Below are 27,849 nucleotides of genomic sequence, written 5' to 3'. Positions count from 1 at the left end.
AAAAGGTTTTATATCCGGGAATCTTGGGCGACGGGCCCACCGACAAAATGGCGGCCCGGAACTGAACCCCGAAAAGGGGGGAGTGGAAGAGAAATAGCGGGGGGGAAGGGACGAGCAACCGCTGCCATTAACGCTGGGGACCCAACTCTTGTAGCCATCGCAGGGACGTACCGCCGCCCACCTGAAAATTCCCGGATTTGAGGCGCTGTCACCGCCGCCTTTCCTCCAGGCAGGTGGGTAGGACGGGTTGTCTCCAGCTCCGCCTCAGGGAAGGAAACTTGGTGGCTAGTTCATGGGGAAGGCCCTGCGCATAACACGCCTTGGCCTGGGGTAGTATAACGTTCCGTCGCCGTGACAAGAATGTTTCTACCTCCCACGTATATTAAGCCTCCCCTCCCACCCCTTTTTTTAAAGATCCTTTCGCCTCTATGCAGGTTCCCTACTTTGTCTTGTTTCCGGCCTTTAGGTGTCCTACGCGTTCCTTATAATGGAGTATCTGCTCCTTTGAACCTAGACATCCCCCCTACCGTATTTCGGTTTCCCTCTTTCCGCCCCCGCCCCCTGTTCTAGTTTCATATCGTACTCACGAGTAGTATATTGTAACTTTTATGTAATTTCGCTGTTCTCTTCCATTTTTCTGTTCGGTAATCCAGTTTTCAAGTCAGACCTCATTCTTTCCGTTTGTTGATCTTGGCGCTTTCCTTTGTTCAAGAAGAAGGGGGAAGGTTAGAATTGTTTGGGAACCTTCCTAATATTCTTTACTATAGCCAGTTCTATGTCTGCCATAAACTTTCAAAATAAAGACGAGGTGAAGAAGAAAGAGCAAGTGTTAAAGTGCAACACTGATTTGATGTTGGGATTATTGGCTAATGTGATAATACGAATTTTATACAGAATATTTTGTAACCAACATATTGACATGCTTTTCTTCCTCTGGTTTATTTATGTACAATGATATAACAGGTAAAAAACTTTACGTACGTTATTTTGCTGATATGTATGTTTGAATTTAACAATCTGTAATCTATGTACCCTAACTGGTATATTAAAAAAAAAAGCTAAAACAATCTGCAGTTGGCTTTTTGAAAAATGTGTATTTAAACCATAGCTCCACTTTAAGTATTTGGTGTCAACGATTTTCATTAGTATTTATTAAGTGCTTCAAATCCTATGTGTTCTACAAATAATAAAGCAGACAAGTTTTTGTAACAGGGCGTAGGGAAGAGGGGAAAATAAGAAAATGCACAGTTTAGGAACATCCATTTTACTTAGGAGAATAGGTTATATTTATAAAAGGTGAGCATCTAACATATTAGGGTTTGGGTTTTTTCTTTTCTTTTTTGTGCCTGTGATTGCTTAACAATGTGGCTGAATAATATGGTGTTCGTTTTGCAGACATAATTATTGTTTCAAGGAAAGAAGTCCTGGTTATAACCATTACAAAAGTAAAGTGTTTCTTTTGTCCCCAAAGTTCATGGTATTGCTTTGGCATTTATGAACTACTACATTTTTGGAATTGCGTCATTCTAATAACTCTAAGTGCATGCTTATACACATTTACTCAAAAGTAAGTCTCATGGAGTTAAATGGAGTTAAATTTATTCCCCAGTAAGTGTGTATAGGATTGCTGTTTAAGGCTACCATCCTATGCATACTTGTGGGAGTAAGCTCTGGTTAACTGATTTAAGTTAAAGTAAGCATGGATAGTAGTAATGTATGGCTGTGAGAGCTGGACTATAAGGAAGGCTGAGCGCAGAAGAATTGATGCTTTTGAACTGGGGTGCTGGAGAAGACTCTTACGAGTCCCCAGGACTGCAAGGAAGTCAAATCAGTCAATCCTAAAGGAAATCAATCCTAAAAGAAATCAACCCTGACTGCTCATTGGAAGGACAGATACTGAAGCTGAAGCTCAAATATTTTGGCCACCTAATGCGAAGAGAAGACTCACTGGAAAAGACCCTGATGCTGGGAAAGATTGAAGGCAAAAGGAAAGGGGGACTGCAGAGGATGAGTTGGCTAGATAGCATCACTGATGCAATGAATATGGACTTCAGCACACTCCGGGAGAGAGCGGAGGACAGGAAGGCCTGGTGTGCTATGGTCCACGGGGTCATGAAGAGTCAGACATGACTTAACGACTGAACAACAACAAGCATGGATAGGCTTGATCTGTACCACTACTCTAATTCCATTTTGGTATTAGTGGATGAAACAGTTATGTATAATGCTTGTTACATTTTGGGGGTCAAGTGGGTGCATCTCCTCACCACTTCCTCATCTGGTTGCCTTCTTTCTCTCTAGAGGGAGAGGTAAGTAGAAGCTGTTGTTCATTCTCTTTGCTCCTGCTACTGCTTGCTCACTCAAAGAGAGCAGGTGAAGAGACACTGGCGACAAGGAAGAGGAGCAGCAGGGCCACTGGTCTCCAGGGGTTGGCACTGAACACTCTACTGAAGCATAGGCTCAGCAGCAGCTGCCCAAGAAAGTCAGTCTGTGATGCCAGTTTTAGTTGTTTGTGATCTGAAAATAGTTTCAAGTGCACAGTTTTAACTATGGAGAAGCTCTGACCTCTGAAAATAATTGGTAAGTAAAAGCCAATTAAGCTTAAGCTACAATGACGTGGTTCATAGGATCAGAACAGCCCACTGTTTTGTGAGGGTTAACCCTCGCGTAACCCAACAATAGACCAACAACCCTTGCATAACCTGTGGCCCCTGGGTTTGCATGACACAACAAGATGTGGCTGGGCTTTGAATATTCAAAATAGCTGCCTGCATGCACTACGGCCCACCATGGCTTTAATAAGCCACAGTAGGCTGTTTGATCATGTGACCTAGCCCAATGTCTCTTTTAGCATAGTATGCAAAGTGTGATCAGTTTCAGGTTACTGCAAGTGCATCACTAATTGAAACTGAAATACAACTTTTATTTAAGAGAAAGAAAGAAGCAAAGTATGTAGTTTCTGTGGCAAACATAAGTTAGTGGGTGTATATCTACGTTAAAGAATTCTAAGGGTGAAGGGAAGTATATTCTCTTAACGAGGAAACTATTTTTCTTGCCGTGTATGTGAGATTAACATTTTCAAAAGTCAGTAGTTAAACTATACCAGATGGTGCAACAAGAAGGGACTGTGTAGTAAATCTGATAAGTGGTATATGGACCAGATGGCACCTGACATCCTGCCTGCTTTCTTGTTCACTTTTCACTTTATTTAAATTTCCATCCTGCCGTTCCACAAGAACGTGCCCATGGCAGCTATCAATAATAAAATTGATATTAAAAGGCAATCATATGTGTTATATCACCATATCAAATCATAGCTGATTAAAAACAAGTCAATAATACAGTACCTAATTAAAAACAACACAAAGAAATTCTGTCAGCAGAAAGTAATCTCAGCGGGGTGTAAACAGGCCTTCCTTGGGAGGTATTCATTAAACTTCATCCTGCCTTTATATTGTGTTAGACTGGATATAATGTACCTCCAAGGCCATATACTGTCATACTATGGATTGAACATTGAAAAAATGTGGCATTCTGTTAAAGCACTTCTTTCACAGTCAGATTACCTATCTAAGGAGAAAATGTTTAGTGATCTGAACTGAAGTAGTTTGAATGTGTTTTTTTGTTGTCTCGACTGTTACTTTTAAAAATAAAGATAGGGAATAATGTTGGGTGCAAACTTTGAATCATTGGATGCTTGGACATTAATTTCAGTGGGATGTGGATTCTACCCTGTGTATGTAATCCAGAATAGTTAATAACAAACATGTATCTACATGTACTATACTTGCACACAAAATAACAAAATGAAATAATACAGAGTTCTGTGACATAAAGGCATGATTTGGTTTCCACAATGATAGGACAACTTGGAGAATTGAAGTCTTGGCCACAGTGATGGTTCAACCTGAACCAACTGTCATTCAAAGTAGAAAGGGTTGCAGTTTCTGATGGTTGATGTGTTAATGTGCAGGGACTTACTGTTCTATATGTCGATTATGGTGGCTTACAATGTGCTTTGCAGCAGTTTCCACTGAACTGTTGGCAGTTAGACTCTCAGCAGCATGAATGACTTGCAGTATAGTTTTTTGTACTCTGATGTAGCATGTCAAACTGTTCTGCATTGTTCTACAAGGTTATGTATATTGTCAGCACAATTACAGGTGGTGGTCATATCCATATCCCTACTGTTGTACATACTGTGGACAGTATCCTATTCAGCACTAGTTCTTACATAAAATATGTTACACTAGCATAAGTTATCTCGAGTGCAACACTGATAGTTTGCTGACACAATGGGTTTTCTGATACTAGAATGTAGACTAGAGTTGATCTGTGGCCAATTTCTAGTGGGCAACCTTGTGTTTATTGGTTGCTGGGTTTTTAGCAGCAAATGCTGGACTAGATGGGCCTTGGGTGTTCAAACAAACAATAGTGCATAATCAGGTTCACTATATTTATTCACAGCACAAATTAGTTATGTCTTAAGAGGTCCTAAGCGTGCACTCCTGCTTTGTAAATTTAAAACATGTCAATGAATCATGGAATTCTTGTTAAAAATTAAGCAGATCACCTAAGACTGAAGTCAACCCACCCCTTTTTAAAGTCTAAATGGTGAACTTGTAAGGGTGCTGGATGTCTAATTGTAATCACATTTACTTGGGAGTGAATCCTGTTGATTTTGATGGGACTTCATTCCAAGTAAGGGTGTGTATAATTGCTGCCCGTGTCTGAAAAGTGTTTCCCGATTCCTTTATAAATTACCATCACATGCTGATCCCGCTCCCCCCTCCCAATTATATTTATTTGTTGCAATATATATATTTATCTCAAGGAAAGTTTACTTAATTTTTACAGTGCACACATTTGACTGTGCTGTTACACGAGTTATATTATGTTAGGTGGTAATTCACTTCTTGATTTCATGTGATACATTCACCTCTATTTCACAATAAATATGATGCATGATTCAAGCAACAGAGTACTCAATAGTGATGAACTGTGATGAAGCCACAGAGGAGAGTGCTGCCATAATCAAGGCAGGAGATGATGAGAGCATGATCCAGAGTCTTGGCTGAGGGGAAGTGGTGTTCTTTGAAGGCAATGGTTCAGTTATGACCACTGTCATCTTGACACTAGACTCAGAATAAGACACGACTCCTGTGTTTAGAAAGGAATATTTAATCGTGACACCTTCTCCCAGTAGTAATAGCAGATATCAGTGGCTACTACGCATGATGGCTATGTATCATCCAGTATCAGAGGAAATATATCTGTCAATACAGTTTCTGGGGATCCTAAGTGGGAGGGTGCTATTGTGTTATTCTGCTTATGAGCTGCCTACTGGTTGGCCACTGTAGGAACAGAATGCTTAACTAGATAGGCCTTTGCTCTGGTCCAACATGGCTCTTATTATGTTCCTGTGTTCACTATCTCTTTAACAGAAAAAGCTGTACCTATTTAAAATGTATAAAAGGGCATTTTCATACTGAATTTGGCAACACTAACTGGAGCATGTGTGAACTTTTTAAAATGGTTAAATGAGAGCTTTTTTGCCTGCATGGCAGGTGGAGAGTACTCTGCCTCTAAATAAGTTAAATACATTTTTCCAAACAAAATAAAAGGTCTGAATTCTTCACAACAACTAGCAATTGGGCATAAAAGGCTTTGACTCAGCTAGCTTTTGGGGGGAGTCTACTGATCAATGCTGGAATGCCAACAGGAACTCGAGTCTTTCCCAACCCTCCATCAGAAAGGTGAGTTAGGCATAGACATCTCTGATAAGTCACAGTTTCTTTGCAGATCATCTCCATGCCTGATTCCTTTAGTCTAGGTTTAGGTTGTAAAAGATAAGTCACTTTGCTAAACTTGTCAGGTCATATTGTTTGGAAATGGACATGTAAATACAATTATGGCTGCAATCCAATGCATTCTTTGTGAGACTTGTTTCTGACTAAATATGCACAAGATTATGCTATTAGAGGTTAAAAGGCTAAATAGCAAATTACAATATTTTTTCAATGATGTAACAATGGATTTTATTTATTTAGGTTGGCGGAACAAGGTTTGGATGAATGTTTGTACTACTGGAACTGAGGTCTACAGTGAATTTTTAAGTTTCCATCTAACTTACTGTTGAGTATATTGAAGGTGCATCTTTGTTAGAGGTTATACGTTTTCATGAAGAGAAGTGAGAAGCCAGAAGGATATAGACAAATGAGGCCTAAAACTTTTCCTGCCAGTAATTACACTGGCAGCAGTCAGCAAATGTTGCAAGAAATACGAGAGAGCCTTAGAAATTTGCCAAAGCCCTCTGATGCTGTAAAAGTTGAGCAAAATATGGGTAAAATATCAACTGAAGATCCCAGACAAGGTCGAAATCCCCCAAAATTTGTGACCTACCATAAAGCTTTGCAAGAAATCCGAAATTCTCTTCTTCCTTTTGCAAATGAAACAAGTTCTTCAGCAAGAGGAACATCAGAAGTGAATCGACAGATGTTGCAAGATCTACAAGCTGCTGGATTTGATGAGGTAAAATAAAAATGAAGTTGTCCCAATGATCATGCAAATGGCTTATGACAAAAACATTAATCTGAAATCCTAGTTGATGTTTTCCTTGTTATCTACTGGGGACACAGCAATTCACAAAATTAAAGTTTTGCTGTTTCCTATGTGCATTTGTAATATAAGTTTAACACTTCTTTCAGGAACCAAGTCCTAAACACACTGGCTCAGTCATACCTAGTTATACACATTTAAGTTAACCATATTCCTTCACTGCTTCAGTGAAGGAACATTCAACTTAAAATGCTTAAATGTGGTTTTCTAATACTCATGTGAAAATTTGTCCCATTGACTTTAGAAAGGATTGGCTTGCTTATATTGGCTGTGATTCATATCCTTTGCCCAGACATTTCTGATTGCTGACATCCTCCTAAATGACTGTGGTTAATGTCATAAATGTTAATACAGTGCTAAATTCTTACACTACTGCTCTTATTTTCTGTGTGTGTGTTTGTCATTGTTGGTCTCATTAGTGCATAAAATTCAGATGTCTTAGATTGTGAAGAGAATTAGTCCAATTATCCAGCTTGCTCACTTTCTAAATGGCAATCTACATATTTCTAAAATAAGTTCGTGATTTTCAGGCTGCATTCTTTAATATACTTGGAATAAGTCTTTGAGATGGGTGGACAACTTGTGGCCCTCCAGATGTTTTGGCCTACACCTCCCATCAGCCCTCAGTATTGGCAGTGCTGGCTGGCATGAGCCCTAGACTGACTATGCTAGCTAGGGCTGATGGGAGGTGTAGGCCAAAATATCTGGAGGGCCACAAGTTGCCCACCCCTGCTTTAAAATGTCAGTCGGGCTTACTTCTGAGTATAAATGCTTAGGATTGCATTATAAATGGTTTTAGTACTTAAATCATGCTTTTAAAGTGCTTTTTTAATTTTTAAAATATACATACGTAATTGTGTATATATTCATAGCAATGAATACATGTGAAATGCATATATATGAAAATACAACTTACTACCAATTATATATAGGCATCAACAAAAGCGAACCAGATATCCAAATAAGTATCCATTTGAAGGTGGCATCTATATGCCACCAGTTCAAATGTTGAAAGTGTTAGAAGGTCCTCAATCCATTACATTAAAGAAGCGAGTGTTTATCCTTCCAAAGTTGTAATAGCAGTCTTTTTGTCAAGAGGGTGCAAAGAATCTTTTAAAGTATCTTGATTTTTTTTTAAACTACATTTGATAAAGTAAGCATTTCAGACATTTGCCTGCCATGCAACAGTCTGCTCTTTTGTAACTTCAGTGCGTTCCAGTCGAGGTTGTGTAGAATTTCATGTGGTCAAAATGCATGGTATGCAGTTAAGTTCTCCCACAGATAGAATTACTTCCATCAACAGAATGGGGAGAGGGGTGATTCACCCTCCCCCTTGCAGCCCCCCATGCGTCCTCAAAATCCCTGGAGGGCTGGGAGACCCTCCAGAGCAGGTTTTCAGGGGGCTGAGGGGCTGCAGGTAGAAGAGGATAAATTCCCATTGTGTGAATGGACTTCTGCTCGTGCATCACTGGATTTCGCCCAGTCTATTTTTAGTATGCCCTCTCTTAATTTGCCCTTTCTGTTTCTCTTTTGTTTCAGGTGCCTTATTTGTCCCAGGGCAGTGAGAAGCATGGATTTTCTCTAAAGCAGGGGTGGGTGGCCCTCCAGAGACTGTTGAACTGTACCTCCCATCATCCCTCACCATTGGCTATCCTGGCTGGGGCTGATGGGAGTTGCAGTTCAGCAACATCTGGAAGTCTACCCGTTCCCCACCCCTGCTCTAAAGCATATGCATACCAAACAGGGAGAAGTAGCTGAAATAAATAAACAAACAAACAAACAGGACTAAAACAAGAGTGTTGTTCTTATGTAACTACATCTTGAACTTTAAGATAATGTTTTTGCTATCCTAATAGAACACCTTTGTTCAGTTATAGCATATAGCCACCAGAGTTAAATGTGTTTAATTAGCACAAGGAAACTAGGAAGCTAAAATCCAATGAATTTCACAGAACTACTTAAGTTTTTTATTATTATTCCAGACAGCTTTGAGGTGCTATTGACTGCTTGGGCTGTTCATTGTATCAGATTGTAGAGATTTTGCTGCAGATTGTTGTGAACGTTATGGTGGTTTTAATCTTTTAATGTTTTTGTTGCTTTAAAAACATAGGTTAGTATGTTCTGTTGTGACAGTAAGTGCCCTGTAGGACTTGTTATGGCTGAAAGATTGGGTCTACATTTAACAACGAGAATTCAGTGCTGGGCTTCTGTAACTGGAAACATTATTGGTTTGGATCCAGACATATCCTTTTTCTTGTGGAAGAGATTGAGATTTTTTTTAAAAAAAACTTTAGTTTGTGCTTCTGCATACCTTTGGTTTCACCTGAGTATGCTGTTCCCTTCCCCCTCTTGTTTTTCTATGGCCCCATTTTAGCTCCAGTGCTGTTGGCACAGGGGCACTGAGTTAGCTTTTAGAAGGAATGGTTGTACTTCATCCAGTATGAATATATTTGTATTTTTTTAATCCAACATGAAGGGTGTAGCAAATTGTATTCTGTGAGCATTTAAAGAGAATAATCTCCTGGCATAAATGTTTTGCACTGTGTTGAATATTTGAATGTGATGCTCCTGATGATTTTTTCATCATGAATTATTAAATGTTTTATTTTGAAACTTTTATTCCATATGCTCCCTCCCCCTATTCCCAAATAGGATATGGTTGTACAAGCTCTAAGACAAACAAACAGCCGCAGCATAGAAGCAGCAATTGAATTCATAAGTAAAATGAGCTACCAAGATCCTCGGCGTGAACAAATGGCAGCGGCGGCAGCGAGACCAGTTAATGCAGGCACAAAACCACCAGGTATGTGTATCCAATATATTGTCTTGGATAAGAGAAATGCAAATAGCTAAGTCCCCTGTGCTTAGAAAAATTGTGGCAGGGAAGAGAGAAATAAGCTGAAGCAAGATATAGCAACCGAACAGTAACGACAAACTGTTATAAAACATGGTAATTTCACTGGTATATGTCACAAATACTTTCAAAATATTCACTGTTTCAAAAACATTCCTGCAACTCAATTTATTTTGAGTACTCCGTTTTTAGCTTTTGTGTTTGACATTGGGTTGGAGGGAACTAGCAGTATTTAACTTCAGAACACTAATTAAAGACCAATAGATACAACCTTTTTCTTTTTGGTATAACTCAGACTGCAATCTTATGTATGCTTACCTGGTTGTAAGTCATATTGAAAATAGTGGGGCTGTTCGCATATCATGGTGGCATTCCGTGGCAAATCACGATTTGTGGGGACATGTGCTGCGCACAACCCACCTTTGTTTTCTGTAAACAACCTCCTATCAGTGCAGTTATCAGTGTGACATATGAAACCTGTTGATGGGTTGTTTAGGGGCTAAACAACCTAGCAGTTAACTCCACAACAAACCATGGGTTAAGTACTGGGTTGTTTAGCCCCTAAGCAACACATTGGTCCAGGTTCACACATCATGCTGACAACCTCAGATCAGAGGTTGTTTACAGAAACTGAAAGGAGCTTGCAGGCAGTGCATATCCCTGCACATCATGGGTTAAATAACCCACAGTTTGTTGCTGTGATATGCAAACTAGGTCTGTGAGATTTGCTTCCGAGGCTTGCGTTACCAGTCTCTTAACCACGCTGGTAAATCAGTTCTCATTTTAATCTGACCTTAATCCAAAGGAATGGGTTAAAGGGCCCACGTAACATTTAAAAACTGAAATACTGATGCATCATCCACCTTTCTGTGTAAAGAAGAATCATAGGGGGGAAAGTCTGACTTTTGAGGTAATGTATTATAAATATGACACAGTAGGTCGTGTTGTGGTAAATTATGACCATTTAGGTAGGACTCAACAAAATGAAACTGGCATTTAGGGCAGAATCCAACTTTTTGAGCAATTTTAAGTCCCTTTGTCTTAACTCTCCATTGAGAGAGATAGCCATCACTCTTCCATTAAAAAATAGGAGATAAACATTAACTATGGCTGGTTTGTCCCCTTACCTTCCATCTCATGGATAAACGCTGTTCTGTGCAGTAAGTACCAGCCCTACTTTGGAAAGTTCTGGGCATCAAGCGATTATCAAGTAAATGATTTTGCTTGGTATCTTTGTAGGCATACAAAGAGAGCCAAACAGAAATCCATTCACTTCACAGTGTATCATCTTTTCTCTTAAGCAGATACTCTGGAGTGCCATGTGGACTGAAGGTCCAATGGTTTGTGCTTATGGCTTGGATCCAAAATAACCCTTCCTTCCATTCTCAGAAGGGACTGTGATTGTGTGGAGGCTTTTGCTCATGAGAGTGAGAAGGGATGTGACTTTAACTCAATTTCTCTTCTACATCACTTTCCATGCTGTTCCAGAGGGTTCTCCACTCCTTCAGAGCAGATTTTCAGGGACACAGGGCTGAAGGGGGAATTGAGGAAAATTGCCTCTTCCTCCACCCTTCTATGAATAGAAGCATTCTGTGAGTGGAATTCTGCTCATGGGATCTCTAGATCCAACCCTTTATTTCTAGGTTTGTGAGAAGGGCTGTTAGTTGCAAACCACTTAGTTTAATTGTTATAACAACCAAGTAGTCTGCATCCTTTTTCAGGAAATAAATGAATTACACAGGGGGGAAATTAATTTAAATTTCTCTGTCATTCTGGTGACTTTAAATCGGCTTATTCTTGAGTGCATATATGTCAGAAAAGTCTATCTTCCTGGCATATAATTAGTGATTTAGTTCAGGAATTCCAAAAATCTAAATGTTTTTGGAATTGCTATAAACCCTCCAGGATCTTCCAGTCTTTTCTGATGTATAAGCTTGGTTTTATTCATGTCTTTTCTTCCTAGAAATATAGTTATTTTAAATTAATGTTTTCTAATCCTCAGATTAATATTTGATGTGATTTACTAATATTTGAAGTTGGTCTCTGTTCCATCAAACATATTAGTTACTAACTTTAAATTTCTGATCTGAAATAAGAGTGCAATCAGTAGTAAAAGAATTGTAATATGTGTGTGTTTTCTTTAATTAAAAAAAACAAACACGCAGGAGGAGTGCAGCAATCAGTTAACCGCAGGCAGAGCTGGAAAGGTTCTAAGGAATCCTTGGTGCCCCAGAGACATGGCCCTGCATTGGGAGATGGCCTAGCTTTTCATTCAGAAAGCCCTATTTCTCAGGCTGATGTAGGAAGACCCTTATCTGGCTCTGGAATAGCAGCATTTGTTCAGGCTCATCCTGGCAATGGTCAAAGAGTGAATCCGCCACCCCCACCTCAAGTAAGGAGTGTTACCCCTCCTCCACCACCTCCCAGAGGAACAACTCCACCTCCCAGAGGAACAACTCCACCTCCCTCTTCCTGGGAAACAAATTCTCAAACAAAACGGTATTCTGGTAGCATGGAATATATGATCTCTCGCATTTCTCCAGTACCACCAGGAGCATGGCAGGATGGCTATCCTCCCCAACCTATGAATCCATCATCTATGAACCCTCCTACACAGGGACAAAGAGGCATTAGCTCTGTTCCTGTTGGCAGGCAACCTATAATCATGCAGAGTTCAGTTAACAGCAAATTTAGTTTTTCCTCTGGAAGGGCTGGAATACAAAATGGCAATTGTCAGTCTGATTATATTGTTCATCAAAATATTGTACCTGGAAACTCAGCAAATCGTCAACCTCCTCCTTACCCAATGTCTCAGACAAACCGGCAAAGTCCTACACCTTTGCAGATGCAAGCAGGAGGACCTCTAGCCCCTTCACCATATCCTAATGGGAACATTCCTCAATCTATGATGGTGCCAAACAGAAACAGCCATAATATGGAACTATATAATATAAATGTTCCTGGAATTCCAACGTCCTGGCCCCAATCACCATCTGGCAATGGACATGAAATCCCAACATGGCAATCCAATATTCCAGTAAGGTCAAATTCCTTCAATAACCCTCTTGGAAGCAGACAAAGTCATGCTACTAATTCACAGCCTTCTGCCACCACAGTAACTGCTGTTACTCCTGCTCCTATACAGCAACCAGTAAAAAGCATGCGTGTATTAAAACCAGAGCTGCAAACTGCCTTAGCTCCTACTCACCCTTCTTGGATTTCACAACCAATACAAGCTGTCCAGCCCATCTCCTTTTCTGAGGGACCATGTACCAATATGACAGTCATGTCACCTACAGCAGAGGCTCCAAATTATCAGGGTCCACCACCACCTTATCCAAAGCACCTTTTACACTCAAATCCATCTGTCATGCCATATGAATCTGTGGCAAAGCCTGGCAAAGAAGATCAATCCAGTTTCCCTAAAGAAGAAGAGAGTGAAAAGAATGAGAGCAGTGAGGCAATGGATAGAGAAAAGAAGCAAATAACAACCTCACCTGTCCCTGTTAGAAAAAACAAGAGAGATGAAGAAAGAAGGGAGTCCCGCATTCAGAGCTATTCTCCTCAGGCTTTTAAGTTCTTTATGGAGCAGCATGTGGAAAACATACTCAAATCCCATCAACAACGACTTCATCGTAAGAAACAGCTAGAAAATGAAATGATGCGGGTAAAGCCTTTTAATTACTATTGTTTCTATCTGTGTGCAATATGCTTTAAAATTCTTCTAATATTAACCTTGCAAAAAACCTTGTAAGACACATTAGGCTGACCAACAGAGATTTACCATGCAATAGTATTCATGTCTATTTAGAAGTCAGTCCCATTAAGTCTAGTGGGATTTACTACAAGGTAAGTAAGTTTAGGATTGCAGCCTGAATAATGTCCAAACACTTCTAATCTGAGCTCTTTCATGTGCAGATCCAATACAATTGTTTTTTGTCACAGCCACTAAGAGTTAATGCATCGATAATTTGATGTACTTGTTTTATGCTTCCTGCTACATAATGTATCATACAGCAGATCTTAAGATATGTTAGATACCTTATATCTAGCAATAGTAGGGAATTTACAGTGCAATCCTGTGCACATCTACTCAGAAGAAAGTCTCATTGCTCCCAGTGTAAGTGTATATGGGATTGCGATGTTAGTTGTAAATGTCATTTTTTTATTATAAATAATAGGGAAAGTTTAAGAAATAAATGCTTTCATGGACTTGAATCCAAAAGTGAGATTGCACAAGTAGAAGGCACTTTGGCTCTTGCAAGGTAGTGGTTTTTTTGGTAATTTTCCCTTCCCAATGCAGTTGATGCCATTCTTTTCTGAAAGGTTCTTCCAGCATTCAGGAATGGTTCCGGGATGTGGTGCGTATGCATGTTTGCAGGGGACTACAGGAAAACAGTGGACATAGGAAAACCCTGTTTCATAAAATTATTCACCCTGTTCACAGAATAGAACCAAGAATCCAAACTATACTCATCACTGTAGATGCAGATTATAAATGATTGGACTAAATAAGCATCACACATATAGATTCACACACTGAATGTATCTCCCAGTTGCATCAAGATAACCCACATTCAGAGTCTTACTCATAAAGTAACAATTCATAAAGGTTTGATTTATGTGAGGTTTGCTGACAAAAGACAATTTGGTCCATTGCCTGTACATTACACAAGCAATCAAAATATTTCTATTATCTAAATCTAAATACTTGCATTATCTGGAATTATACATTCCATTATCTGTGGCAAATGAATAAACTAAATGTGTTCTGGCTATCTTGCCTAAATTATGGTAGGCTACTAACTTCTCTCTTCCAGGAGCACAGATGATTGATTCAAATGGTGTTCTGTCTCTAGGAATGTACCATTGGGTATATTTTTCAACATTTTTAAAATAGTTATTCTTTTGCCAACTAATAATGACTATTACAGTTTTTCAGCCAATGGCTTGGATCCTGAGTAGCCCTTCCATGTACATGGAGTCACAGAAGGGACTCTAATCCAGCAGAGGCTCCTGCTGATGGAAGGGGAGATGATATTTGCTCATTTTCCCCAGTAACCTCCAGTGCCACCTCCCACAATGTTCTGGAGGGTCCCTCAACCCTCTGAAACAGATTTTCACAGGGCTGAAGGGAGAACCTGCAACATTTGCCCACCCACGTTCTGCCAGCAAGGGCATGCTATGGGCAGAATTCCAAGTGCAGGCAGAACCAGGCTGCTTCCACAGAACTGTGCCAGGGAGATAAGCATCCATTTGCCAAACACAAGCAATGCTAGGTTCCACCAGAATGCTCTTTCTGAATATGATCTTTGCAGCCCATGCTTGCGACATACAAATGGTCATTACTAGAAGTAGAACCTGCTGCCTTCTGGCAAACATGAGGTTGGATCACAATCTTTCGTCCTGCCAGCAGAAGGATACTGCTTGCATGCCCTGTCCTCTGGAGGGCACATGGGGGGGGGGGGGGCGCTGCAAGGGAGGGGAGAGAATGCGTTAGTCCCATTCTACAAGTTTCTTTCTGCAACCTCATGTCATTTCTTTCTAGCTTACAACGCAGTTTCTCTTGAATCTATGATGCTTTTCTCAGCTTCTGTGCCATTCTTTAGAAGTGCCATTTTAATTGTTTTCAAAAAGCTCTCCCTGTTAAATTTGTATCTTTATGAAATAGTAAGCTAACTGATGTGTAAATTGAATTCAATTTCTTGTTCTTTCTATGTGTTCATTCTTAGTCTTTTTCCTTTTCACTTTCACTAACAGCTGATTTAAACTATTAAGGTGTTGGAAGCTTTCCTGACATCTGTAGCCTTCGTTACTGGGTAGGCAAGTAAAATTTTGGAGACGAGTATTATCTTTAAAGAATAGCATGGACCCTTTTTCGGGGGCTCTGCATGCTTACCTGCATTTAAATTAAGCATGTTTTCTTTCACTGTACTTGGATATCTTTATATCAGATTACTAACCTTGCTTTCCTTTTTCTGTTTTATAGCATTTTATTGTTTGTGCTCTGCAGTAGCACAGGGACAATGATACAATTACACAATTATGTTCTGTGTAATTCTACTTAAGTGGCTGGTTTATTTACAACCTGTATTATTTCTATTGCCAGACACTTACTCACGGCACATTTTATTTTGTTTGGAGATTGTGTTCAGTGAAATTGTAAATCAGATTTTGTAGGAGTGAAGGATAGAAAGTGGAAAGTCAGCTGGGAAGAAATTTGTGTTTCTTCTTTAGTAGATGTCAGTCTTGACAGGAGAAGACTGTCAAGACTTTACTCTTCTTGTAAATACAACAAATGTGACAGATTCAGCTTAGTGGACCATATGGGAATGTTCATATGAAGGAGACTAGGCAGAGCCTTCCTTTCCCACAAATGTGTGGCTTCTAGGGATGACAGGGCTTTACGTTCAGCCTGCCTATTTTCACCAACCAAGTACCCTGTCAAAACAATTGTCCCTAAATCCTGAGCCTTTATTGTGCATGGCTCTTCGTGTATGGCTGTGTTTATAATAATTTATAATCATTCCTTTTAACCATCCCTGAAGACTCCATATTTTGTGTTGTACTTTATTTTCTTTGATCCTAACATGTTGCAGTACAAAAACTAAAACAATAAAAAGGGAAGCACCATTCCCTGTATAAGGACCAGTGTTTTATATTTGCTTGTCCTAAACCTGAGCTTCTAAACATTCCCTAAAACAAATCATTTTTTTTCACTTCAAATTTTCATGTTTGTTGCATAGGTTGGGTTATCCCAAGAGGCCCAGGATCAAATGAGGAAAATGCTATGCCAAAAGGAGTCCAACTATATCCGTCTCAAAAGGGCTAAAATGGATAAATCAATGTTTGTTAAAATTAAGACCCTTGGAATTGGGGCATTTGGCGAAGTCTGCTTAGCAAGAAAGGTGGATACAAATGCTTTATATGCAACAAAAACTCTACGGAAAAAGGATGTGTTGCTTCGGAACCAGGTTGCTCATGTTAAAGCAGAGCGGGATATCCTTGCAGAGGCTGATAATGAGTGGGTAGTTCGTTTGTACTATTCATTCCAAGATAAGGACAATTTGTACTTTGTAATGGACTATATTCCAGGAGGAGATATGATGAGCCTGTTAATTCGAATGGGCGTCTTCCCAGAAAATATGGCCCGGTTCTACATAGCAGAACTGACCTGCGCAGTTGAAAGTGTTCATAAGATGGGCTTCATTCATAGGGACATAAAACCTGATAACATTCTAATTGATCGTGATGGCCACATCAAATTGACTGACTTTGGGCTTTGTACTGGCTTTCGGTGGACCCATGATTCCAAATACTACCAGAGTGGTAAGAGAAGCATTTTGTCCCAAAATGGCCTTTTTGTGCTAGACTATTAACATATATAACAATAAAGTGTTTACTTTCTTAAAGTATTTTCTAGCAAGTCCAGCTCATTGCTGGTTGGCTGAGCACCGTAACGTGTTTTTGTGAAGTAATGATCACAGCAAGAAACATCTCCATCATTCACTATAGAAGACAGGATGTAACTTTGTAACTATGCCCCTCTTCAAAAAATACTAATGTGTATTGCTAAATCACATCAGTTTTAGAAACATACAGCAAAAGATGGAGAAAAGGCTGTTTTATCCCCACCACCACCACCACCACCACCACAAGTGGTTCTTTTGGCTTGCAAATTGTTCTTGATTACCTTAAAAAAACAATTTCAACATAAAAGCATCTTTTGCCCATTTAACCCCTTATAGAAATGCAGCCTATAGACTTGTTACAGTGGCTAAGAAGTAAGAAGATTGTGTACGTACATGGGCACACGTGAGCGCATGCACACACACCATGAATGTTGTCATTTCTAAAGTTTTATCTATTTAGCATTTTCTTGAAATAATGTATTTAATTTTATTCTGTGGCTAATGTTTTAACTTCTTTTGTCAGAATTAGCTACTCTGATACACATCCTTTTGCCTACCTTAAAAATTACAGTGCTTGTAAATGCAGCTTTGCAATACATCTACAAATTACTATCCCACAAAAAAATTGCGTTAGCTCACCTATATACTTGTTAGTCATTCCTGGTACATTGGTGACCTGAAAAGGGGGAAAAAAAAGTTTCCATTTTGTAAAAGCTGCCCTACCTGATTACTTGGAGGTGAATATTTCTAGCTGGAGGCAAGTACAGGCCCTACTGTGACATATTAGATGTAAAGAATACATATTTTAAACACACACAGAAGGATCGGTGAAAATGAATAACAAACACTTTAAAACTTTCTAAAACTACTTTCAGGAATTTGTCATCTGTTCTACATCATCCTCACTGTAGCCATGCCGGTGTAGTTTTTGATTCTCACATACAGAAAAAGCAGAGTGGCTAGATGAGTTAGCTCTCAAAGCAGATAAAGTGAGAGAAGCACAGATACTAACCAGGACATGGAGACAGCAAAGAGAGGAAGAGCAAGTAGAATTAAGAAATGCTAATCAAATGAGATGTTCCATTGTGGAAAGAAGGGAGAACTTATGGTTACTCACTGAGTAAAAAGCGCACTATGCTAATGACTTTTACATCTGTTATTTTCCATGTTCTTGGACTGAGCCATGGCAGTAAAACTAAGTTCTGGCAGGAGTTCTCTCTGTCAGATTAAAGGGGCTGGATGGGGAGGAGAGGTGAGAGATAGATATCTCCCTGCAGTGCCCTGAACAGTTTTGCTTTAAATAAGTACCAGCTTAGGCAAAAGAGAACGTTTGTTATTTTTGTTAGAATATGTGAAGGGAAAACAACAATGAAAGGCTCCTCTTGTAACTTGTGTGGACTTATTAGAAGACAGCAAGACTGCAGCATGATATTTTACTTGCTCTTGTCCCCTTCATGCATGATATCCTTATGAATGACTCCCAAGCATTCTTTGTCAAAGTAAAATGCTGTCAGACCTAATTTTTTTTTTTACAGAAATATTAGAATTAATTTGACTCTTTTTTTCTTAAAGAACATGTAAAGGGTGTTTTACAGATGCTATGGTGCTTGATTGACAACTGAGGTTTAAACATAATCTTAGCACTTGAGTTTCTACATTGTAGGTGATCACCCACGTCAGGACAGCATGGATTTCAGTAATGAATGGGGAGATCCAGCAAGCTGTAGATGTGGAGACAGGCTAAAGCCACTTGAACGCAGAGCAGCACGTCAACACCAACGCTGTCTAGCGCACTCACTTGTTGGGACGCCGAATTATATTGCACCAGAAGTATTGTTACGAACAGGTAGGTCTTTCCATTTCTTCTTCCCTGCAACAAAGTAAATTGGCTGCCAGTTTCTTAAAATGATTCCCCTAAAAAACAAACTAGTCTAATAAAAAGGAAGCACCACTATGCTGCACGACTATTGCATTGAACTCTTGCTGTGTCTTTAACACAGTGATACAAATGATAGTTTATGGGCTTATAGTTTGTAACATTCCTGCCAATCAGTGATTATCATTTGAGCCTAATAATAATTTACATAATAATGATGACTGTAGCTCAAAAATATACATCTTTAAAATTCCACATTGGGATGCTAGGTCTCATTCAAAAATGTTAAAGATTCAACTGATGCAAAATATGACCCAAATCCAGAATGCAAACATATGGGTTAGTATCCACTGTTACTCCTATGTTGAGTAGACCCATGGAATTGAATGAGACTTACATTAGTCACAACTAACTTAAGTTCCATTCATTTCAATAGATCTCCTTATATAACATAAATATTACTCAATATTATATTACTCAAGTTTTGCTTTTATTGGAATTTGAGATTGATGGATAATGAAGGAACCACTTGAATTTTATTAAAGTTTTTGCACTTTCTGGGACAAAATGACTTCCCAAAAGCTTTCATCATATTGATACATTGTATTTAAAATATATTGTGACACTCTATGGTCTTAAATTTTGTATCATGGTGCTATATGTAATAGAAATGTTGAATTTAATAGTCCTGCTACATAGTGATTAGTTTAGACTAATTTGTATGCAACCTTTCCACAAAAGAAATTGTGTTCAAACAGAAACAATAGTAGCAATACATAAAACATAACCAACATCAGTTAGCATTTCAGTCAATCAGTAGCAACTTATTTCAAGAATACTTAACATTTTAATAATATTTCAATAACAATTTATAGAAAAAATGTAATATTACACCACTTTTAAAAAATCAAGCAAAATTCTGCATAGACAATAAAATGCCTTATACAAAAGCAGCATCAGAAACAGTCAATGGCAGATTTAAAAAACCAAACAAGCTGGTTTCGCCACCTCCCTCACACCCAGGTTGCTTTCCCCGTATCACTCACCTGGGGTAGACCTACACACCATCCTGTCCCTCCCCATTTACAGTAGGGGCATTCTCAGAGTCATAAGCAATTACCTCTCATATCCTAGGACTAAATGGAATTGCAACCTCATCCTCTGTACTGGTAGTCTCATTTAACAGTCTCATCCTGTTGAGCTGGGCAGGCTGGTACAAACCAGCTTGTAGTGGAAATGGCCATGCCCTTAATGCCAGCCAGAGTCAGTCTGACCCACCTAGTACTCTGATTCATTAATAGTTTCCTTATTATTGGACTAATTTCTGGAAAATAATCCTTGACAGTGCCTTTTTTGAGAGCTGTAAATAAGGTTACATATAGCAGAAATATGAAAAATATTACAATTTAATAAAATAGCTGATGGATTCTTAATATAGATCTAGAACCTTCATTGATGCATCTAACTACTGAGTTTCCATTTTCAGGATATACACAGCTATGTGACTGGTGGAGTGTTGGGGTGATTCTTTTTGAAATGTTAGTGGGACAGCCTCCTTTCCTGGCACAAACACCATTGGAAACACAGATGAAAGTAAGTGAGAAAATCTGGTGTCAAACCTGTTTCAGAAATGGTTCCAAAAAAATCACGTGTGTGTTCGCTTGTGTGCCTGTGCGCTCGCGCTCTCTCTCTCTCACACACACACACACACACACTACAAGCATTACTGTACATTTAAATTAGAAGAACATCTGTGTCGTGCTTTCTTCCTCAGAGCTTATTTGTCATTTCAGTTGTGACCTGAAATTGTATCTGGATTGCATTATTTCCTTCTAGAAAGGTAGCAGAGTTGCAGGGCTTCAAACTGCTTCACTTTCTTTCCCTGTCATAGGGATTCATCCCAACCAAATCACTGAGAAGAATCAGGTGCTTGTGCTACAACGATCCATCGGTACAGAACACCGATACCATTCTAGATAGCAGTGTTTCTTAGCCTGGGGAACATATTCAGTGTCATTTCTTAATGCACTTTAAACACCCTTTTGTAATTGCAGTCAGGGTGATTAAAGAGTAATAAAAGGATGGTTTGTTTCAGTCTTTCAGTGAAGGACTGTGGATCAAGTGAGGATTTTAATCCATATTGAGGACAGCACAGACAGATTTGGTATGTAGCAGTCCAGATGAATTAATCTGTATTGTACATATGGTGTTGAAGTCCTGCTTTGTGTCAACTATAAAAAGCTCTGCAGAGCTGGATGTTCCATGTATCTTGAGGTAACATCCACTAGATTATGACGTTCCATCCATCCTTGCATGTGGGGTGGTATTTTACTAATCCGCTTTCCAAATGCTGGAAATGCTTTTCCTTCTCACTATTCTAGGTCAGTTATTGTTGGCTGCTGAATGCCTCTTTATGACAAGGTACGATTCCATCTTCCTTAAAAGAGCTGGTGGTAAAACTTTTGTTTTAAAAAAAAACACCCTCCCTGGACCCCACTGTACTTGAACAATTTCTGGTGGGTCTCCAATATTCCATTCTTGGGCAGGGTGCTGGAGCGTGTGGTGGCTTCTCAGCTCCAGGGGTTTCTGGATGAGGTGGATTATCTAGATCCATTTCAGTCTGGCTCCAGGCTGGGTTATAGGACAGAAACTGCTTTGGTCACCTTGGTGGACGATCTATTTCAGGAACTGGACAGGGGGAGTGTGTCCCTTTTGATTCTGCTAGACATCTGGGCAGCTTTCAATACCATCGATCATGGTATCCTTTTGGGGTGTCTGTCTGAGATGGGACTGGGAGGCACCGTTGTACACTGGCTCTGGTCCTTGGAGAGGCAATTTCAGAAGTTGGTGCTGGGGAGTTCCCATTTGATGCCGTGGCTGTTGGTCCGTGGTGTCATTTAGGGTTCCATCATATTGCCCATGCCATTTAATATATACATGGAACCACTGGAAGAGACTGTCCAGACTTCTGGGGTTTAGTGCCACCAGTATGCTGATGAAACCCAAGTCTGTCTCTCCTTTCCCTCTAAATCCAAGGAAGCTGTTCTAGTTCTAAATCAGTGTCTAATGTCAGTAATAGACTGAATGAGGGTGAACAAATTGAAGCTTAATCCAGACAAGACTGAGATACTCCTGGACAGCTGAAACACCGATTAGGGAATAAGGATTCAACCTGTGCTGGATGGGGTTACACTTCCCCTGAAGACTCATGCTCACAGTTTGGATGTAATTCTGAACTCGGCCCTGAACCTGGATGCCCAGGTTTTGGTGGTGGCCCGGAATGCATTTGTGCAGCTGAGGCTAATGTGCTAACTGCGCCCATTCCTAGAGATGTCTTATCTGGCCATGATCACACGTGCCTTAGTTACATCCTGTTTGGACGTTGACATGTGCTCTATGTGGGGCTTCCTTTGAAAACTGTTCAGAAAGGTCAGCTAGTCTAGAATGCTGCAGCCAGACTGTTCACCGAGGCCAGTTACTGTCAGGGTGGACACTGAGCCCATAGAATCCCAGAGTAGTTCTGATTCTGAGGAAGAGGAGTCGCTCCTGGGAGACGAGCGCGCTCATCTTTCCCAGGGCCAACAGCTGACGGAGATTCCTCCCACCAGCATTCCTAGCTTAGATAGCAGTCCTGGGAGTGACAGAGCGCGGGAAGCAGACTTGATGGACGCGCAACGCCGACGCAGAGAGCGGCGCCAAATGGAGGGCGTGGAAAGGAGGCGTAGTGCCCGGTTGGCGCGCAAGCAACGGTTGCGCCCAGAGGATCCAAGGGAAAAGGGGAGGGACTCTCCCTAGCCCTTAAGTTCAGGGTCTGCCAGTGATTTCCTTTCAAACGGGGACCAACTGTTCCAACTTAGGGCATAGGTACTCTGCTGCTCATATCTAGTTGCTAACAGTAGAGTTGTTAAGTTGTAAAAGAGGAATAAAGCTTTGAAAAGAATCCCTTTGTCTGTGTCTGGACTTGGCTACTGGATTAGACTGAGAGAGGCCTCCAAGGAGCCCTTGACAGTTACAGGCAGCACGTGACTTCCTTGTTACAACAGCTTCACTGACTATCAGTCTGTTTCCAAGCACAGTTTGAAGTGCTGAGTATGACCTATAAAACCCTATACAACCTGAGACCACACAACCTGAAAGACTGCCTTCTCCCTTATGAGCCTGTCAAAGTCCTAAGATCTTTGGGAGAGGCCTTTCTTTTGATATTGTTGCCTTCAGAGGCATGTTTGGTGGTGATACAACTGAGGGCCTTCTCATTGGCTGCTCCCAGGCTGTGGAACTGCCTGCTGAGGAAGGCTAGGTTCACTCCGTCTCTGCTGTCCTTCCACTGGCAGGCAAAGACCATTTTATTCAAGGAAGCCTTTGGCATGTAAGTGGGCACTGTTTTTATTCTGTTATTGCTGTGTTTTATTGCATTTTAATACATTGCTTTATAATTTTAATCACATTTTATTTATGATTGTAAGCTGCCTTGAGTGCCATTTTGCTTGGTAGAAAGGTGGGGTACAAATTTAATAAATAAATAGGAGGCCTCAGCGGATACCATTTTTATTTTAGTGCTACACAAATGTGGAGGAAGTAGCTTACGTGGTTATCCTGCTGATATCCTCAAGTAAGACCTTGATGCCCAGGGCTGTGGAAGTGGCAGCCCCACATACAGAATAGGTTGCGATCCCACTAGCAGGAAATGAGCCTTGGCAAAGTACTCCTGGACCTATTGGTGGGGGACCTGTGTTCCTTTTTCTTGTAAGCATCTATCTTTAAGACATAAACAGGCTGCCTGAACATCTGGTCTCCCTAGAGTATTGTAGAAAGACCCTAAGGGCATGATGGACATGGTGCTGGTGCCATCCCTTTTCCTTACAGTGGGAAAGATTTGGGCAAAAAACAGAAGAATCTCTTGGGCTTTGGGAAAAACCAAGTTGACCTTAAGGATGAAGGCCAGATCAGCGAGTAATCCAGCCCTTTTGTCACAGATCATGCACGGTGCTTTTCTGTTGGAGAATGTCCTGAGGTCGTCTACCTGCTGTCAGATATAGAAGACCTCAGGGCACCCTCCATGCGAAATGTGGTTTTCCACATGACCTCCTTTAGTGGAACTGTCCATATTTTCTCAAAGGGTGCTTAGAGGTCCCAGCTGGGGAATCTATGAAAGGGCAAGGGTAGGAGAAATGAGAGAGTCTTCGTGCAGGAATCTTTGAACGTGGTCGTGTCAGCTGAGTGAAGGGGCACCCTTAACTCCCAGGATGTTAATCAGAGTTAAAACCAGCGATTCTTGCTAAGGCAGGAACACACAGGGCTGCTGCTACCCTAATGGAAAGAGATGAGGGATGATGACACAGCCGTGGAATTGGCATTGCTGTGTCATCCTCCCTCTCTCCGAGGTTGTCAAGGGATTCCCTGACACCTTTGGGCACCCCAAATGTAGAGGTAACTGCTGCCACTAGGTTGTCAACAGAGGGGATCTTTAGTGTGTCTGTGAAGGCAGGGGGAGTGTAAAGTTCTTTAGTATCACCCTCAGATAATTTCTCTTCCTAGATGGGACTGACCCCTGTGGAGAGAGTGCATCCCAGAGCAGCCCCACTCTGTCCTTGATTGGTCTGCATATAGCTGTTAGAACCAAGAGATTGGGGGTGGGGGATGGTATTGGCAGGTGGGTGTGAATACCTGATGTCTCAGTCACCTAAGCCAGACCTTTCCCACCTGGGGAAGGTTTTGCTAATGATGGCTGGGTGTGTGGGTAATCCCTGCATCTGAGCTGAAATTCCCCTTGAAGGGGAGCACTTCCAATGATAGACATTAGTATAATTCTATGCTTTTGCTGATTCTGTAGCGGGACCATGAGGAACAGGAACAGTTGATCTGCAAATCAGTGATGTCCCCTTCTCTTCTCATGTGTAAATGGTGGAGCTGCTTTTTGGCAAGCGAAGCAAGTGTCTGTCTCCTTGACCATTGTTTTGTTTATCCACCAAAACAGTTCTGGATTCTCCTTCTATGGTGAGGTGGGGAAAGCTTGATGAATATGTTAGGGGGGCCCATTCGCCACCTTCCTGCTATCTATGCCTTCCTCGTTGGCGGACCAGTGGTAAATTCTGCCCCTTCCATGACTAACGATTGGAGTAGGCATGGTGCTCAGTCCTTCTGTGTGCAGGCTTCTTTCCTTGAAGTTAGAGGGACATCCTGTCTTGCTGCCAGCTACCCATTACTAGGCCTCGGTTGCCAGGTGTGGGTGTTGATGCTGAAACATTGGCCTCCCTTCCCTTGGACAAGAGCCAAATGAGTGCAGCAATGTGGTGTGCAGCACTGGCTAGCTGTGTTTGCTGCTTCCCAGGCCGCCGCAAGGGGGAGCACCAAAAGGACAGCAGCAGCAGTGCGCTTCAGGGCTCAAGGAGTGAAGCACCCTGGCCCACAATCCATACTTCCCAACTCTGGCAACCCAAAAGAGCAGGGAGGAAGAGAAGGGAGTCAGATGATGTAGATGGCAGAGCCAAGACTAAGAGAATTCTCCTCCCAGGGAAGGATTTTTTTTCTTTTTGTCTGCCTTCTACAGGTTGGAGTTAACCCTTTGTTCTTCTGCCCCGCTGACCTAGAACATGGAAGTCCTCTTTCCTATACTTTAGGCTCCTTCCTCACACACATGGTCATGGTGCTATAGGAGCACCCACATGTTTACCTTTGGCTGTGCATTTGCCAGTAGCTGACAAATTCATTTACCAATGATGTTAAATTTGTTTATCCTCTCATTGGTTGTTGTGGTGTGTGTGTGTGGGTGTGTGTGTGTGTGTGTGTGTGTTTATAATGTTCGTAATAAATACATAATATTCTAATTTTGTTTATGTCTGTGCTTTATCTTTTTTTAAATAAAGGTTATCAATTGGAAAACATCCCTGCATATCCCACTGCAAGCACAACTAACTCCAGAGGCATCTGACCTTATCATAAAGCTCTGTCGAGGGCCAGAAGACCGCTTAGGCAAGAATGGCGCAGATGAAATAAAAGCGCATCCATTTTTTAGATCTATTGATTTTTCAAGTGATCTGCGGCAGCAGCCTGCTTCCTACATTCCTAAAATTACACATCCCACAGACACATCAAATTTTGATCCGATTGACCCAGATAAATTATGGAGTGAGGATAAGGAAGGGAATGTAAATGACACCCTTAATGGGTGGTATAAAAATGGCAAACATCCTGAACATGCTTTTTATGAATTCACATTTCGAAGGTTTTTTGATGACAACGGGTACCCATACAGCTATCCAAAGCCTATCGAATATGAATACAACAATCCTCATAGATTGGAGTTGCAGTCAGATGAAGATGATGAGAGGACCAGTAGAGAGGTCCAAAATCGTGATCTAGTTTATATCTAGTAGAGAAGGTGAAATTGAACCATCCTTTGGGATTTCTCAGATCTATGCTGCAAGAAAACATGAGATACTATTGGAAAGCTGACTTTGTGCACACGTGGGATAGAAAGGAAGTTTGATCATTGTTGGTCCAGTATTTTTCCGCTGTAACTTCCCCCATCAAAAACAAGTCCTTCTTCAAACATTAATTTATTCCAGCATTGTTAGTAATTAATACAGAATACAGTAATGTTAGGAAAATAAATTATAAAATTAAGTTTTTTGTAAAGTGTCAAGTAGGAAATAGTGATTTCTTTAGGAAATGAGATGCTTGTGTATTTGTACATAGACTACATGCGTTTATTTCCTCCCAGAATTTTGCAGTGGTATTTTACCTTGCATTGACCAAATATTATACATACCTTGTATTTACTAAGCTGGCAAATGGTTTCTCTGGCTACTCACCTTACTAAGTCCCACTATAAATGATACCGGAGAGAGTAAACTGATCTCCTAGGGATTCCAGCTTTGAAACAAGAAAGTGTATGGCTGCAATCCCAAACTCACTCACTAGTGAGGAAACCCTGTTGAATTTGTGCATAGGATTGCACTATTCTGACAGTAAATGATGTCCATATATTTGCTTATTTTAATTTTGCTTAATAGTTTGTGAAGCATAACTGGATTTGTGGTGGGTGTGGAGGGGTGGGGATGAAATGGTATTGGCCTATCACAAAATCTTTAAATATTGAAGCTGGGGGTTGTTGGGCTTTTTAGCTGGTTGCCCTCATCCTGCAGCTTCTGAAAATGCTTAGGCACCTGTGATATTTAGTTGCTAAGATCTCTTACACTATCCCAGCATTAATCAGTGAGAAAAGTCATAGTTAGGTTATCTGTAATTCCATTATTGCTATCCTCGCGCTGAATCATTCCGATCCAAAGGCCTTGTTTGTAAAACAGGTGGTTTTGCCCTATACTCCCATATTAACTATTTTGGAATGAACTCACACCCCTGTTTAGTGGGGATTAAGTATATCTTACTCTCTCCTGTAAAGTGATTCTGTGATACTTTTGAAGTTGCAGCCTCTCGTATCTGTACCACAAGCATAAGATGCTAAATCCTGTTTTTTATGGTATTCAGGCAACCCTTATATAGATCTGCTTGCATCTTGACAAAGAGAGAATACTTGCCTTTTGAATGGAGGGTCCATGTTCCTATTGCAGGAAACTGTTCTACCTGCAAAATCTGTAGTTACTTCAAAACATTGAGCAAGATAAATAGTTCTTCAAAACTGCAGATCATACATATTTTGCTTGTTTGCTTTTAAATTCAGTTTTCCCCCCTAATGATGATCATAAACTTCCTAATTTTCTAACCCAGAGATGCACAAATAATTAACAATTCTTTGATCTGCCATTTAAAGCCTATATTCTAGCATTCCTGTTCCTGAAGAATTTGCAAGCTCAACATCCTGAGTTTCCTATCATAGCATGTATATAGTTCTAGGGTTCTGGAAGATCATTTGTGTTTCAAAAATCTTCACTTACTCCTTTGCAACGACTTATTTATTATTTATTGTTATGCTTATGCCCGGCTTTTCCACTGAAAAAGACAGAGTGGCTCACCAGTAGCTCCCAAGTAACCTTCCATGCAGATAGCTTTTCAGGGCCAAACCTGCTTTGTTTCAGCAGCAGAACTGCATCATGCACCTTCAAACCAATCTCTGAGCTGTTTGTCTTTTG

At 40.5% G+C, this 27,849-nt stretch overlaps 1 protein-coding gene and 1 long non-coding RNA gene across 4 annotated transcripts in view; one reads left to right on the top strand and one right to left on the bottom strand.

Annotated features, from left to right (window-relative positions):
- Positions 1–26: 26 nt before the first annotated feature.
- LATS1 (large tumor suppressor kinase 1) lies at positions 27–27,626 on the top strand. 2 transcript variants are annotated; one of them, XM_084827813.1, is made up of 8 exons: positions 27–233; positions 6,051–6,531; positions 9,271–9,421; positions 11,638–13,139; positions 16,219–16,801; positions 18,548–18,730; positions 20,247–20,353; positions 25,624–27,626. In XM_084827813.1, exons 2-8 carry the CDS (start codon positions 6,181–6,183, stop codon positions 26,128–26,130), a joined length of 3,384 nt encoding a protein of 1,127 aa, XP_084683939.1. In that variant the 5' UTR covers positions 27–233; positions 6,051–6,180; the 3' UTR covers positions 26,131–27,626. The 2 variants fall into 2 exon arrangements, with proteins under 2 accessions (XP_084683939.1, XP_084683940.1); XM_084827814.1 differs by lacking the exon at positions 25,624–27,626 and adding an exon at positions 21,142–21,256 and having other exon boundaries at positions 39–233.
- The window catches only part of LOC146359642 (uncharacterized), a 33,269-nt gene continuing 6,039 nt past the window's right edge, over positions 620–27,849 (bottom strand). Inside the window, exons 4-6 of one of the 2 annotated variants that reach the window (XR_014786735.1) lie at positions 18,683–18,754; positions 17,524–17,560; positions 620–701 (exon numbers count right to left, since the gene is read on the bottom strand). This is a non-coding gene — a long non-coding RNA (uncharacterized LOC146359642). Of the gene's footprint in view, positions 702–17,523; positions 17,561–18,198; positions 18,755–27,849 lie in introns of those variants that run through there. The other variant, XR_014786734.1, reaches the window with a different exon arrangement.

This window comes from Heloderma suspectum, chromosome 1 (genome assembly GCF_057233095.1).
Source record: "Heloderma suspectum isolate Gila_16-S chromosome 1, 16-S_ref, whole genome shotgun sequence".
Taxonomy (NCBI): domain Eukaryota; kingdom Metazoa; phylum Chordata; class Lepidosauria; order Squamata; family Helodermatidae; genus Heloderma; species Heloderma suspectum.
This window is presented reverse-complemented; position numbering and strand designations above follow the sequence as displayed.

Bases quoted from the DNA above. Each gene is read 5' to 3' on its own strand.
- LATS1 (XM_084827813.1), top strand. From the start codon at position 6,181: ATGAAGAGAAGTGAGAAGCCAGAAGGATATAGACAAATGAGGCCTAAA. The intron at 6,532-9,270 runs GTAAAATAAAAA...ATTCCCAAATAG, and splicing joins AAGCTGCTGGATTTGATGAG to GATATGGTTGTACAAGCTCT. The intron at 18,731-20,246 runs GTAGGTCTTTCC...TTCCATTTTCAG, and splicing joins AGAAGTATTGTTACGAACAG to GATATACACAGCTATGTGAC.